The sequence below is a fragment of the Anser cygnoides genome, chromosome 1, assembly GCF_040182565.1.
Source record: "Anser cygnoides isolate HZ-2024a breed goose chromosome 1, Taihu_goose_T2T_genome, whole genome shotgun sequence".
In the NCBI taxonomy this organism is placed as follows: domain Eukaryota; kingdom Metazoa; phylum Chordata; class Aves; order Anseriformes; family Anatidae; genus Anser; species Anser cygnoides.
This window is the reverse complement of record NC_089873.1, coordinates 133,046,502-133,061,010: the sequence shown is the minus strand read 5'-3', so window position 1 is coordinate 133,061,010 and position 14,509 is coordinate 133,046,502. Positions and strand designations below refer to the sequence as shown.

The window sequence follows — 14,509 nt, the reverse complement described above, 5'->3', positions numbered from 1 at the left end:
GCACACATTTTCATTATTGTAGAAGACTGGCTATACTCCAGGACAAGGATGAGTCAGGGTTTGCACATGCAACTCAGCCATACAGTGTTTATGTGCATGAAGGTATATACACATTTTTAAATCTGATTCCCTACTTCTTCCAAATTTTGGGCAATTGTATCAGTGAAAATTATGCAAACACCACATATAGTTGGCTAATTATTTAGTAGTTCGCTACCAGTTGATTTGCTGCAGAGATTGAAATAAAAATGCATTATCACAGACAAAGACACACCAGAGGAGGTACAGAGATGATATTTTTTCAATAATTCTACTTCATGCATCTTAAAATCATTAATATTCCAATGAAAGCTTTGAACATTATGTTTAGATTACAAGAAAGCACAAAGGTTCAAGCAGTCGGTAAAGGACAAAGTAGCACAAGCAACATGAGGTTTATGGCATTTTTCAATGTTCACACTTGAAAATGAAGATTTTTGTTTCAAACCACAACATTGCTGTTATTTCAAAACAACTGTTTCTCTCATAGTTGATCAATTGTTATTAAACTTACAAGGCAAAAGTATTTTAGGGGACATCTAGGCTTATAAATAATAATAAAAATAATTAAAAAGAAAAGACTTATTTTTTATTTCTCAATAAAAATATATATTTTATATTATTTCCTTTCCTTCTGAAAAAACAGATACACTTCACCATAACCTAAAATGCTGCACAGGTAACCAGCATGCTATTTTAACAAAGAATGAAAAAGTATAGAATTTCCACTCAAAACTTTGCTGAGAACTCTAATTTCTTCAAAGCAAGCTCTTCTGCTGCTGACAGGCATTTCATAGACTGTAGGCAAGATCTCTATGTCTGTTAAATGGGAACTGTTCAACTGCTAGGGAATAACCAAGCTCTAGAGCTATTGTCTTCCATCAATGTAGAAAACTGAGCTTTATAAAAATTTCCATCTTGTAGGCAACTCAAATGAAATCCACTGAGATTTCAAATGAATTTAAAACATTTCAGTTCATAACATCTAAAGGAAAGCATCTAACTTATCAGGGTTAGTCCTGTTTCTCATAACTCATGGAAGACTTAGGAAAAAACACAGTGAAGTTTTTAGATATTTTTTTGTGACCCACATCCCTAAGCAATTACTAGACACTTTGGAATGCAACTTCAATCCTGATTTCTGGTGTTTCTCAGAAAAAACATTTGCTTGATTCCCCTTACCATTTCCTGTCAAAAAGAAAGAAAGAAACAAACAACAAAAGAAACAAAACAAACAAACAAAAACCACAGACATTCTCTGGCTGTGATCCGTTCTTATAGAATTCCAAGCTGAACTATTTTCCTATTTGCTTTTTAAAGATTTGGGGTTTCAGACATCAAAATCAGTTGACTGGCACTGCAAATCCTAACACAATCCTCACCGCTGCACTTCCCAGACAGATCCTGTAAGACAGGTGCCCACCTTTATACCTTGCACTTGCTGGTCCTTCCCTGTCTGCAAAACATCCTCACCTCATGAATCATTATTATCACAGAGTCACTTAAGTCGGATTTCAGATCCCTAAAATAGATGCAAATACAGTCAGTTCTCCATTAGCCTTGGGCACTTTATCAAAATGTGGATTAACTGCGACACTGAGCTGGCTTTAGGAAGAATGACCTTGAGTTCGGTAGCCAAAGTACAACACTACCTGGCCATACCAAGTGCAGGCCTGCTCCGCCACGCCGAGCTCAGAATCTGAATAAACTGGGCAAGTGAATTACAAGGAGTTGAATGGCACATTTACAAACCACCTCTCCGATTTAAGTTAAAAACACTAGCATGGGTTTTACGGGCAGGCCTGCACTCTGTGCAGCATTTGTGTGAGAAACTGTTTGCATCAATTGCATGAATCAACTTTTTTTTTTTTTAAATAAACATTTGTCTTGATAAAGTTAAAAACAGTGTAACTGAGCACATTCAAGAGAGAAAATGGCAGCTCCCTCCACATCCTACTACCCACCTTAGTATACTCTTCTCTGTAAGTGAACCATGTGCTACTGCAGCCTCATGACTACGGACCAATGGGTCAAGCTCAACACCTTGAAAGCTGCAAACTTGGCATTAAACCAAAATACATGCCAAAGCTCCATAGGCTTCTAGGAACTTGGTCCTGATGGACCTCTATTCCTTTTATGTAACAAAGGATCCAGGTTCCTAATGCTTGCTGGCTGGTCAAATACAAGTAAGAGATTGTATCCCACTTTTTTGAAAAGAACAACAAATGACCATATCTAGACACAGGAATCATGTTTCAGATGAAAACAGGTTCTAATGCCAATGGGTGTATACAGTGAATTTCTACTTTTTGTCAGTGCTTATGCCAAATTCTGAAAGAAGTTGGCAGATTTCCCTTCACACACGTATTCAAGTGTACTTTGCACTTGTGTGTGAGAACAACTGCCTGTTCATATGGTCTGGAGAAGCCAATGGATGTGTACTACATGTTTATAATAATGCAAACATCTTCAAATATCATGCCCTAAGCTCTTTGCAGACAGACTGTTGACACTTCAAGCATAAGCTTCAGCTGACAGCTAGAGGGAAAAAAGGCAGGCCGTAGGGCTCTTGAACCTTCTCTTAATCTGCAATTTACTCCAGATCTACCCCTCTTAACAATGCATCTTGCAGACCCCTATATCACATTTCTCCGAAGCAGGTTTTCTCCTTGGGAGAAGAAGGCTAAGATCTTAGGAAAATATTTTATTTTCCAGTGTCTGTTCATGTATCCCGAATTCCTTCACAGATTACTTAACAGGGATTTTTATCTAAAGTATTTTACTGTGCACTTTTATCTCCACTACAATATGAAATTAAAAAGCAATAATTTTAAAGCCTCTATCCCATGGACAACTCCACTAAAAAAAAAAAAAAAAGAAAAAAAAAAGAAAACAAACCAAAAGATTTATAATAGTGCTACTAGCTACAGCATTGGAAAACTGGAAATCCCTATGAGTTCAGAGCATAAAATTTACTTACAAGGAACAGAACCCTGCAAACAAATGGTCTACCAGACACCTTTCTTGCATGCAGGATTAACATTCAATCCAAAACACCGCACTGTGTTCTGCTGCCAAAGGCATTTTCTTAGCACGTATGCAGAAATTTATTTTAAGGGCCTGGTACAAATCTACTCCGATAACTTATTTACCACTGAGGACAGGATCTGAATTAGGCATAAGGACTTCTATTAACATTACGATAGAGATTAATAGTTAATTTATTTCTGAGTTTATGGAGCTAAATTAACAGAAGCATATATACAAATATCAATCACACAGGTTTAGTCTTCTCCAGATGAAAAAATTAGGTGGAAGATGGATGGAATTTATTAAATCTAAAAGACCTAAACATAAGGAGGTAGATATCGGGAGTGAGCGGGAGGAGTTCTAAATAATTTCTGTCACTTTGAGATCTGCAACATACTCGCACAGTTCGTATGACCTTTTCCCATCAGCACCAGAAAAAGATCTCCACTACAGTGAGGGTTTTCTGGTATTCACCAGGCTGGCCTCCACTTAAAAGATCATGGTACAAACATGATGCAAAAAATATTCCACAATCCACAAATAAAAGGTTTTTTTCTGCATCGGCTATACCCTTCACAGAGCAACAGGCACATACAATGATGTTATGGGTGTACTTACACGCCTCCTTGCTCGTGGTGCTGGCTCTGGCGTGTTAGGAGAAGTGGATTCATTTGGTGTTTCTGAGGTGGAGCTGAGAGATGAGTTACTGCTGGAAAGTTCTTTGTTCTGCCTTTTTGTTCCAAACGGTAAGAGAAAGGCCACAAAATCTGAAACATCTTTTTGCTCTTCTCTCTGAGAGTCTTGCTTGAGTTTGTAGGCCCGGTCATTAGCAATCACTTGGGACAAAGGCATTCCAAAAGCCTGGGGAATAAATTCTGCAACAAGAAAGTTAATATTTACTGAACATCTGATATTTATTTAGTACAGAAAAAAGTCAGTATTAAGCTGTTGAAAAGAAAAACAATCTGAAGTCTCTTTAAATATATAATAATTCCAAGGAGGTACAGGACTGCACAACAATAACAACATTCAAACAATAAAATAATAGTGGACAAATGCCAGGTAATTGTAGTTCATGGTATCTGACTCCTGTTTCCAGTTGGATCGTGAACGATATACCACACAGAATCTTGGAAAATCAATTGGGAACAGAACTAATTCGGATCTTAACTTCCACTGAAAGCAACTGGAAGTTAGGCACCTTTGGCCACATCTAGATAGTGCAGATGGCCAGTGCAAGCTCTGGAAACCAAATCTTGAGACTGGGGAGCCTGGCTTGAACATGCCGCAGCTCTCATGTTTCAGACCCTTTCACCAGATTTGTTTCTCACAAATGCTGCAGGGCACTGGAGTCAAGGGGTATGGGCATGTGCGTGGGTCTCATCACAGGTCAGGAGGGTGTGCACCTACCTGTACAGGGCATTTGTAAGTGCATCCACTACTCAGACTAAGCCTTCAAGGATAAGGTTTTAATTATATACAAGAACTATACTCTTTTGGCAGTAGTATACACCCACTTCGCATCAATGTAACTGTAGAGTATATACATACATCAATATAACTGCAACGTACAAAATCAGCGTATACTTAGGTCTTAAAGTTAAGAGTGGTCAAATGTTTTAAAGAACAGAAAAGTGCTTCACAGTGAATCAGCCAACAACTAACACTGAAATTCTCACCATTAAGTTTCAGATTTACACCTACCAAAGATTAGCAGAATCAAAACTACTGGGTCAGACTGCAAATCAGAACTGGTTTGTGTTCAAATGGAATGAAAAAGAATTGCTGCTGAGCCTATTCATCCTGGTGAAAATGGGTGCAACTTCTACTAGATTCCAAAGTCAGAGCTGCCAGTATCAGGAATAAACACAGCACTAGAAATTAAAAGATTTTTTTTTTTTTTTAGATATTAAATAGTAACAAAAAAAGCAAACAAAAGATCCTTCTCTTACAACCTTCTGAATGATTAAAGGCCAAAGTTCCTCCTGGAATTCAGTGTGACTGTGTCTTTGATGACACTTTAAAATTTTGTCTGTGTTTAATTTATTATTAAATTAAAGTAAGGCATTGGAAAGAAAAGTATATTTTTTTGAAACTTGAGTGAGGGTATTACTATCTCGTCATATGAAAGAAAAACGGGCCTGTTCTGATTTGCTGAGAAACATTACTGCTCTTTAGAAGTATGAAATGTTAAGACATGAACTAACTTCGGTGGCCAGACAAAACTAAATCAGGAAGTACATCCTCACATACCAAGCAAGTCTAAAGGTGGCCAGTGAGTAGCATGACATCTAAAACTGTCTGCATTTAATTTAGGACAAGAAAGTACATCATCACATAAATATCAAGCAACACAGAGATGGCTAGTTCCAGGAGTCCAGAGTTAAGCCCATCCCCCCTGCACCCTGTGGAGTATGACTATAAAATGATGAGATTATTAGGATTATATATATATATATATAGTATTCTGAATTATTTTCTCAGTGAACATTGAAGACCATGTGCTTACTTTGAAAATTCACTTGAAACACACATCTGCAAGATGACTCCCTTTCTGACAGTCTAACCAGGTACTTCATTATGCCTCCAGCATCCCTATTCATCTGTCCTTCTACAACATTTCCTGACAAAAGCCACTGATCCAAATGAAATCCTAAACAAGACGTATTTACCTGTTTTTGTCTCACAGTCATTTATGCTTCAAATTGGGATGGGACAGCAGTACACAGCCCAGTGATACCCAACATCATGCTGATGCCATTGATCCTACAACACTGGGATCAACTGGGATGAGATTAGCAGGGGATGAGATTTCAGCACTGCTCCATTAAATGGATTTCATTACGATAGCCCTACTCCCCAACTTTGTTATGTAAAGGCTGCTATTTTGAGGTTAAGTGTTGCTCCTCACAAATGCACAGGTGTGGAATGCCAGGTTTTTAACTGCTCTTGTTCAACATGCCTGTAGAGCAGTGAAAGGACACAGAGCTTTGCTGTAGGCGCCCTTCTCAGAGGACATGAACCACTTTCCCGGTTTCTCAATGTCTGGCAGAGATGGGGAACTGGATGAAAACCAACTGGCTGATTTTCAGACTAAATACAGATGGAAATGATGCTGGCTGGCAGTGGTAATTACGTTACAGAATTGGCAAAATCAGTAAGTTTTTGTTCATTTGTTGAAATCAAGAGAATGGGCTGCACCCACCACAGACCAGCTACAGCCCCAAGTTCCCAGCAAAACTTTTTTGTGTGTGTGTGGTATATGGTGGAGGGGAGTATGTTTTATACTTCCCCATCCGCAGTCCCCTCAGAAGTATTCAATTCCAATAATTTCCTTGTTGGACAGGTAACGACATGTGCATTAGAGTGAATGCCAGCCCTTTTGAAGTTTCAGATTTGTTAGAAAAAAGAGGAATTGCAGTGGTACAAAACCATGCAACCCCTTGAGGGAGCGTGAAGGGGCAGTGACTCAGAAGTAAGATGTGTAGGTTTAAGGTTCTAGCCTCAAGATCCAGGTAAAAGTACCAACTGCCTATTTGCTGCTGTAGGGTAGGGATCCTTACTGTTGAAGGTGTTTCATTTGTATGAAGAAATGCTCTTTAGAGCAGAGGCTCAAACTTTAGTCTGTTGTATTACTATGTGAGCGCTATGGTCAGAAAGCTACTAAGTTAGATACTCTCTGAAAGCCCAATGAAAGTCGATCACTTTTTCAATTAGGGGAGTGGGCTGCTGAAAAAGAAATTTTGGAGACAACACTGTGTAAAAAATGGAAACAACCTGGCAGACCAGGCAATCATCTTGGAAATGCAGACTCACATGTTGACGCTGAACAGAAGCATATAAGGACTTGACTTTTGATCTATTTTGTTTTGAGTGTTTACTGGCACAAGAGACAGTTTGCTACTCTGGAGATGTGCTTCATTTCTCTTACCAGAAAGTCCATCTTGCAGCTGAGGAAAGTTTCTCTACAAAATCTTGATTGAAACCGCAACATTCCTAAATCTTTCTGTGGTGGTAAATCAGCATTTTCTAATTAAAAGAAGAGCATTTCACAGAAAAACTCCCATCCAGACCAAATAAGAGTTTCAGTGACCAGAAATCATTTTCTTTGCTAATCAAAAGATGATACCCAGGATGTTGACCCACGCAGTTAGCTTACTTGGCCTCGTGCCATCCAGCCCAAGTATAGCTTCAAAGACTTATCTGAAGATTCTGCTGTTGAAACTTGTGGCTTCCATCCCCAAAACCATGACAATCTATTAAGAACCTGTGAGGTCTATATTTTAGACTGCAATGAGATTTTTAATGCTAATACTGTGAACAGTATAAAATACAGCAACTTTGGATAGTCTCCTTAGCCTTTATTTTTTCCTTAAGTACAGCTTAAATGCTGTTTTGGAGCTGATGAAACCTTGTGACTTCAATCAACAGAGACACTCCTACTAATCACATTTAAATGATAGAGCGGGAGATAGCTGAGAGAGTAATACGTTTTAAAACGGATATTTAAATGGGGAGGGGTGTTTAAATCAACCCCCTCCCTCAGCTAGCCACACTGGGTAACTCTTTTGCTAAGGGAAATTACTTGAGATCTGTAGAGAGAGTGATGGAACCAAGAAAATATGAGAAATGGAAACCTTGATCCATAATAGGAATGGCAGAACTCCCTCCATCTCATCAAAATCCTTTGTTGACTCCAGAAGACTGAAGATAAGACCATGTTCCCAGCACCAGCTCTGTGACTGAACTCCCTTCTCCAGCTAGTCTGAGCTCAAAGACCTTCAAGGAGCGATACAAGGCCTTCCCAGTTACTTTGACTTTTCTGTGGAGAAGTTTTTGATTTTTATTGTTTTTATTTTAAATAAGAGGTTCTTCAGCCATTTAGTTGACTTCGGTGCAAAATATGACACACTGTCACTTAACATAACTTTCATTTGCCTTGAGAGCATGACACACATTTTGAAGTTTTTGAAAATAGTACAGTGGGGCACTAAAAAGCTTGAAAAAAAAAACCCCACATTTCTAATAAACTATAATAAAAAGAAGCTCCATATATTCAGTTCTCTCCATAGAGTATGCCAAGACATGATGACATCATCATAGGTCGAATTACTGAAGAAAAAATGCAAACATTAAGAAATATGTCTAAATTTAATGAGAATGGCTGAGAAGTAAACATGGAAGAAGTTTGAGAATTTCAAACTATAAAGAAAAATCAAACATCTATTCCAGAAACCACATATTCCATAGCCTTACATTTTTTCTCAGAAAGTACAGCATACATAGCACCTCTGCCAAGGCCCCACAGATGAATGTGTCAAGAATTTACATTCCACACAGAAACATTAGGAAAAGGTTGCTCAACAAATCATGCAACAAGTGATTGTTATTTCTAAGGAGGTCTCTCAGTTCACCTGTGGAGTTTACTGGAACCAAAGAAAAATGGAGCTGGTTTACTGATAACATCTTCTAGGAGAAATCCTTTCTGAGAGGCATCTCCTTCAGGAATGTTTGTGTTTACTTTCCAAGGAGGCATGCTTACGCTGACCCATGTATCGCTGGCAGCAGACAGATGAAAGGCTCCACTTCTGCTGTCGTCAAAATTAGCAGTGAAATTGCAAGGGAACAGTACCCGGCCACCAGCATGCAGAGCATCCTGAGAATTTTGTATTCTGAGAAGCACTGACGTTTTACTGCTCCTCCAGCCAGAGTACTGTTTGTCAGCAGCTAAAGCAAGTGTTTGGAGACACATGTAGACAAAACGATGGAGAATCACAATGGCCATAAATAACAAGGAGGCAGGGTAGAGAAAAGCAAAGACATTGAATGATAGCAGCTGAAAACATTGCCTAAATAACTGGGTGGACTGCTGCTCTCCTGTTTCGTTCGTTTACATCCAGCAAGTTTTGCTATATCCTGTTCTGGTGAGTCACTCAGAAATGTAAAAACAAATGAAAACACTTGTTGTAGATTTTTTTTCCCTTTTAATTAGATTTTGACAGATGTACCTGTCAAAAAGGACAAAATAAAGATATCAATCTTATTTAAAGTGCATTCAATTCCACTTTTTGCCTTTGTTGGCCTTCAAAAGAATAACAGTTTGCTGAGACTCTCACTTTAGCAGATCGACTGATCTATCTAAATAAAATGTGATGTTAGGAGAGTAAAAACTCCACAGATTGGAATAAATCCTAAAATATGAGTGATTAATTCTCAGAACAGTCCTAAAGAAATGAGTACCATATCCCTTCAGTAATGTTTTTAAAGCACGGCCATCTGTTGGGGTGGAATGGGGGAGAACAGTCTCAGGCACCAGGCAGAGGGATGTTGCACCTCCACAGACAGAGTAACTCCACAAGTCTGTACCCCAGTGTGGTTCAGTCCATGACAGTGCTAATGGAGAGGAAGTATCAGGCTAAACTAAGTATACAAAGCCTCCCTGCTCTTTTTCAGGAACTGTCCACACCTGAAGACACAAAGCTGATTGCAAGCAGAATAAATTGCATGCGAGGCTCACTCCTCATGCTCCCTACAGCAAGGCCTCATTGTGCATCCCCGGTGATCAGCACTGTGGCCTTTTTTCCACCTCTGTGGCTTCATCTCAGTGATCTTTGGCTGCAAGCCATACACAGGATCACACAGTGGGTGACAGGCCGATGATTGTCAGGATTAATTTTCAGAAGGCTATTCATTCAAAAAAAGGCTTTTCACGTGACACATACTCCAGGTAAGACCTAACTACAGGACCCCTTGGCTACTGCTCATCCTGATACGTGGGGTCTTCTCTGAGGCTGGGATATAGGGAACTCAATATGTTTGGAATTATTCATGTATGCAAACGTGATACTCAAGTGAGGGGAATGCTCTTTGCATTAAGGCAGCCATAACTCGTCTATAAAGAATGTTCTGGAAATCAGCTTCCCTGTTTCCACTTTGATGTCCTTCTTCCTGTTCTCACTGCTTGCCTCTCAGGATGGTACACTGTCACCAAGAAAAAAAAGGAAACAGAAGGCAGACATTCCTTACAGGACCAGGGACGTGCAAGGGTAAAAAAGTGCATGCTCTTGGCCTTTTGTGTGCGTACACCCACGACCACAGTGCAGAGTGTTTGTTTTGGACCGGTTGCCCAGTAATGGAAGATATTCTCTTTATAAAATAAACGATAGAAATGCTTGTTAAAAAAATAAATAAAATTCTGTGGAACAGATCAGGCTAATACTTTCAGCTTACTGTGACACAAAAGGAGAGAGGCTACCTCCGCCTTGAAACTCAGCAACATAGGGACCGTTGCTTAGGGCAGCAGGTGTGGCTCTGCCAAGATGTGAAGATGAGTAGCACCAAGACACGAGGCTTTACATTTTCCTTGCAAAGACCAGCTCAACAGCCTGAAAGCTCTACAATTCTGTCCCTTCGAATTCCTGGGCCTCATGTCCCAGCCCATCATGCTAAGCCCTCCAACTCTGCTGAAATGCTGCCCCATGTGAAGCCCAGCTCCTGGCAGTCACACACGTATCTCAACAAACGTAGCAGGGCAGGAGATGCAAGTGCTGCTGCCTCTCCGTTGTCCTTCACCAGGTATGCCAGGATAGCTGCCTTCATGGCACAAATGTGCACCTTCATGGTGGCTTATCCTTTCCGCAGTCATGGATTAACTGTCTGCTCAGCAAATAACTGTGGGACAGAAGATCTTTAATAACCTGGTAAGGCAGAGGGAAGTACACTGGAAACAATCATGGACAGAAATACTGAGAAGTGGGGTGCTGTATGTTGCTATCTTGGCTACCTTTGCTTAATGTTTGCTGATAGCAACAACAATAACAACAACAACAAAAAGCTAACATGGCTTTCTTTTCACTTTGTTGACAAAATCTGCTTGGGAATCTGATTTCTTCAGATTTCCTGGCCTTTGTCCTCTTATTGACCAACTCGCCACCTCTGTCAATGCAGAAATCCTGAAGGAAGGAGAGAAACAGATTCTGTCATTCTAGTAGTGCTGGAGTATTTTGCCCTCAGGGGATGCTCCTGTAATATTTTCTACATGGAGAGGGTTTGGACATCTTAGAAAGCAAAAGACATCTTGGAATTCAACCTATAAATGAGAATAAGGCAGTGGAAGATTGGAGGAAGATTTGAAATGGCCTGAAGCTAAATGAAGAAAAAAGGAATTACAAGTAAAAGAATCAGCATAGTGATTTTTTAAAATGCTTGGCTATAGTCAAGTAGAACTTTTTCTTTCTTTCTCTTTTTTTTTTTCCAGCAGTGCTGAAAAACAGGAAGCAGATAAATATATACAAGGATGAATAAGCACAAAGTGCTGATCTTTGCTGTGGGCAACTACTGAGTCCAAAATGTCCAGAAAAACTATCTGAATAAAAACAGAAAGCAGATCTCAAAAGTTACTGAGTGGAGTATAAATGCCATCATGTAGGTATAGATTAAAAAAAAAAAAAGAAAGAGCAGAAATATAATAGAAGAAAATAACATTATTTGCAAGTGTTCAACCAATACAGTTGTGTAAAAGCCAAGTTTTACTACTACTTTTCCAGAACTAGTTCTCTAGAAGTGAACATAAAATTAGATGCACAATTACCTATATGCTGAAAACTGGAATTTCAGAGATTGGTTTCAACACTCAGTGTCTAGACTTAGTTCAAATGGCTGCAAACTATAGGTCAAGTCCAGTGGATTAGGACCCAGCCCATAAAGCTGCTTAGTGTCCAAACAAAAAAGTCCACCTGTATCTGTAAATCCATGACATGTTGAGACTATTAAGACCCAACTGATCAGTACCATTGAAATATTTATACATTTTAAACAACGGTTGTTTTCCTAAGGTTTAAAAAAAAAAAAAAAGGAAGGAAGGAAGAAAAAAAAACCATCTGACTGGCTTAGGCAGGGCTGGGTTTACATGCTTTGTGAATTGCAAGGGAGAGTGTAGAGTGTTTATGCAGGTAAACAACTGGGTCATATTATCCTGACTGCACTCCTGCACTCTGCACTGGCTGCTGAAAATGGGGAGAAAGAACGAGGAAGAAAATATGCAGTCCTTTAACTCCTCCTTTTCTCCCAGGAAAGAAATTTTCAGTTCACGACATCTGGACTATACTAATGAGAAATACAAAGGGGTATGACGTATTTTTCAACTTGGAAATGAATACCTAGGCAATACAATAGCTTGGTAACATTTTCCTATTCCAGAAAGTATAAATTTAAGACTAAAGAAATCTCATATGCAAAACTAAGACCCAATTAGTGAATATATATTCATATAATTTTACCTTTGTCTCTGTTTTTCTCCTTCCCTAACGAGTCCAGTTTCTTTCTTAATGATTTCTTCCTCTTTTGCCCATCTGTAAGAGAAGAAATAGGAAATATGTGAAAAGAAAGAATGCTGAACAAACTGTTGCGTAAGCTGTACGAACATGAGATGGCCATGGCTTTTGAAGCCAGGAAGGATGTGGGGTGTATTTCACAAAGGTTGGGAACTGTCACAGCCTTTCAGCCCTAATGAGTGAACTGGAGGACCAAATGTATCCCACACTCCATGCTGCTGGGCACAGCGTGCGTGGTCATGCAGCCCATGTGGCAGAAAGGAAAGATAATTTTGAAGACTTAACAATTGAGACTTGATAGCAGGTAGTGTAAACCCGTAAGTTCTGATCAGCCCCCATCCATAGGCACAGGACTGTGACTCAGCTGTGGAGCTGGAGGTAGTATTTGGAGAGCCAGGTTGTGGAGTCACAGGTAGTATTCAGAGAGGGAGGATGACTGACCTCCAGGATAAATTCTGCACACCAACTGGACTAGTTGGGTGATAACTGCCCACCCTCACATGACCCATGTGATCTGAACTCATACTGGAAGCTTACAGTTTGTGTACAGCATGTTCAGATTGGTTCAGGTGGATTAGTCTAAGCAAAATTACTGCTCTGACACCGTATATATCATCCAAGTTTTCACTAAGGTATTAAGGACTGATGATTTTAAGTAGCGGCATAGACAGGTCCGTTCTTGAAAGAATTATGTCAAAAGGTTGGCTATCATTATTTCCTTCAGCATCTTTTATAATGAAAAGTCAACAAAAACACATTTTGTTAGATCTCAACAAATACAAGAGATTAAGACAGAGACCTGCTTTAACTCGTACCTTTTATATATATATATATATATATATTTTTTTTTTAGCTCCAAAGCAATATAAAAGATCTAACATAGGATTTAATGCTAATACTAGCATAGGCACCGTTAAAGCTAACGATTAATGGATACATACCTTTGCTTTACTGGTTTTGTAATATGGAAAAACAAAACAAAACAAAACAAAAAACCAGAAATACACAATATGTGTGTTTCACTTTTATGGTACGAAGGACACCAAATAATCTGCCTCAACATGTTTTTCTGGTTACGTAAGCCAATGTCTTAAGTGGTCTTTTGCACTAGGGAAAAGACAACAAAGGAATGAATTGGATCTCTGTGGATTAACTCTCATTTTTGCAATTACCCATAAGAAAATACAAGTCATTTCCTCATAGTTTTCCCTCAACTCCTATTGAAAGACATGCCCAGAGTATTATTCAACAGACAGATGGACAAATTCTGACTTTTTCATAGCCAGTTCACATCCTTTTTCTTTAAAATTAAAATTTATTTTTGCCTTGTGCAACTTCTGTTCGATCCAATCCCCTTCAATGTTTGTATTCTGCATTTATATGGGTACAGCAAGCATATTACCTCCTAGCAGTTGCTTAACTATGATACTCAGTTTCTGCCTCTTGAGGTAGAGATTCACATTTGCTGGTTATGTTAATACCCCTTTTTCTGCACCTGCTCCAGTGAGAATTCATCTCTCTGAAATAAGGCTGACTAGAGTTGATACGGTATTCCAGATGAGATTTCAGCAATATAAGGGTGGTAATTCATTGCCTGATATGGTCTATGATTAGATTTTCCTTTTTCATAGCCACATGACAAGTTCATAACTCAAAGTCATACTTTGATTGATTAATATGCCCAGTCTTTTCACACCTTCTGACATTCCCAGTTCATAATACTGAGTTTATTACAAAAATTCTTCTTCTACCTCTTGGCAATATGAATAGTCAGTAGCCTGCTTACATAAAAGTAACAATACTGCTTGTTTTTATAGGGTTGCCTACTACCATTCTGTTCTGGCTTTATATATATACACTATTATTTTTATATTATTTTTCATCTTATAAATTCAAATTACTGCTTTGCAGTAGCCTTTTGATAAATGGCTTACATTTCTTTGGAGTCTTAGAGCCTTTATGCTCCAAAGACCTATTTATTGATATTCTGACATTCCACTGAAGTCTACTTAGATGTAAAAATGAGAACAAAAGTTGAAACTGCATATAATATATATTGTTTTTCTATTATAGTTATGTAACTGCAACTTCTGGAATGTTTTAGTGCT

At 38.8% G+C, this 14,509-nt stretch overlaps 1 protein-coding gene across 6 annotated transcripts in view; it reads right to left on the bottom strand.

The window, feature by feature from the left end:
• The window catches only part of ARHGAP6 (Rho GTPase activating protein 6), a 326,136-nt gene that overhangs the window by 30,289 nt on the left and 281,338 nt on the right, over nt 1-14,509 (bottom strand). For all 6 annotated transcript variants that reach the window (XM_066982167.1, XM_048066883.2, XM_048066884.2 and 3 more), the window contains 2 exons: nt 12,348-12,419; nt 3,688-3,944 (listed from right to left, as the gene is read on the bottom strand). In XM_066982167.1, coding sequence (XP_066838268.1) covers nt 3,688-3,944; nt 12,348-12,419 — 329 coding nt within the window. The remainder of the gene's footprint in view (nt 1-3,687; nt 3,945-12,347; nt 12,420-14,509) is intronic.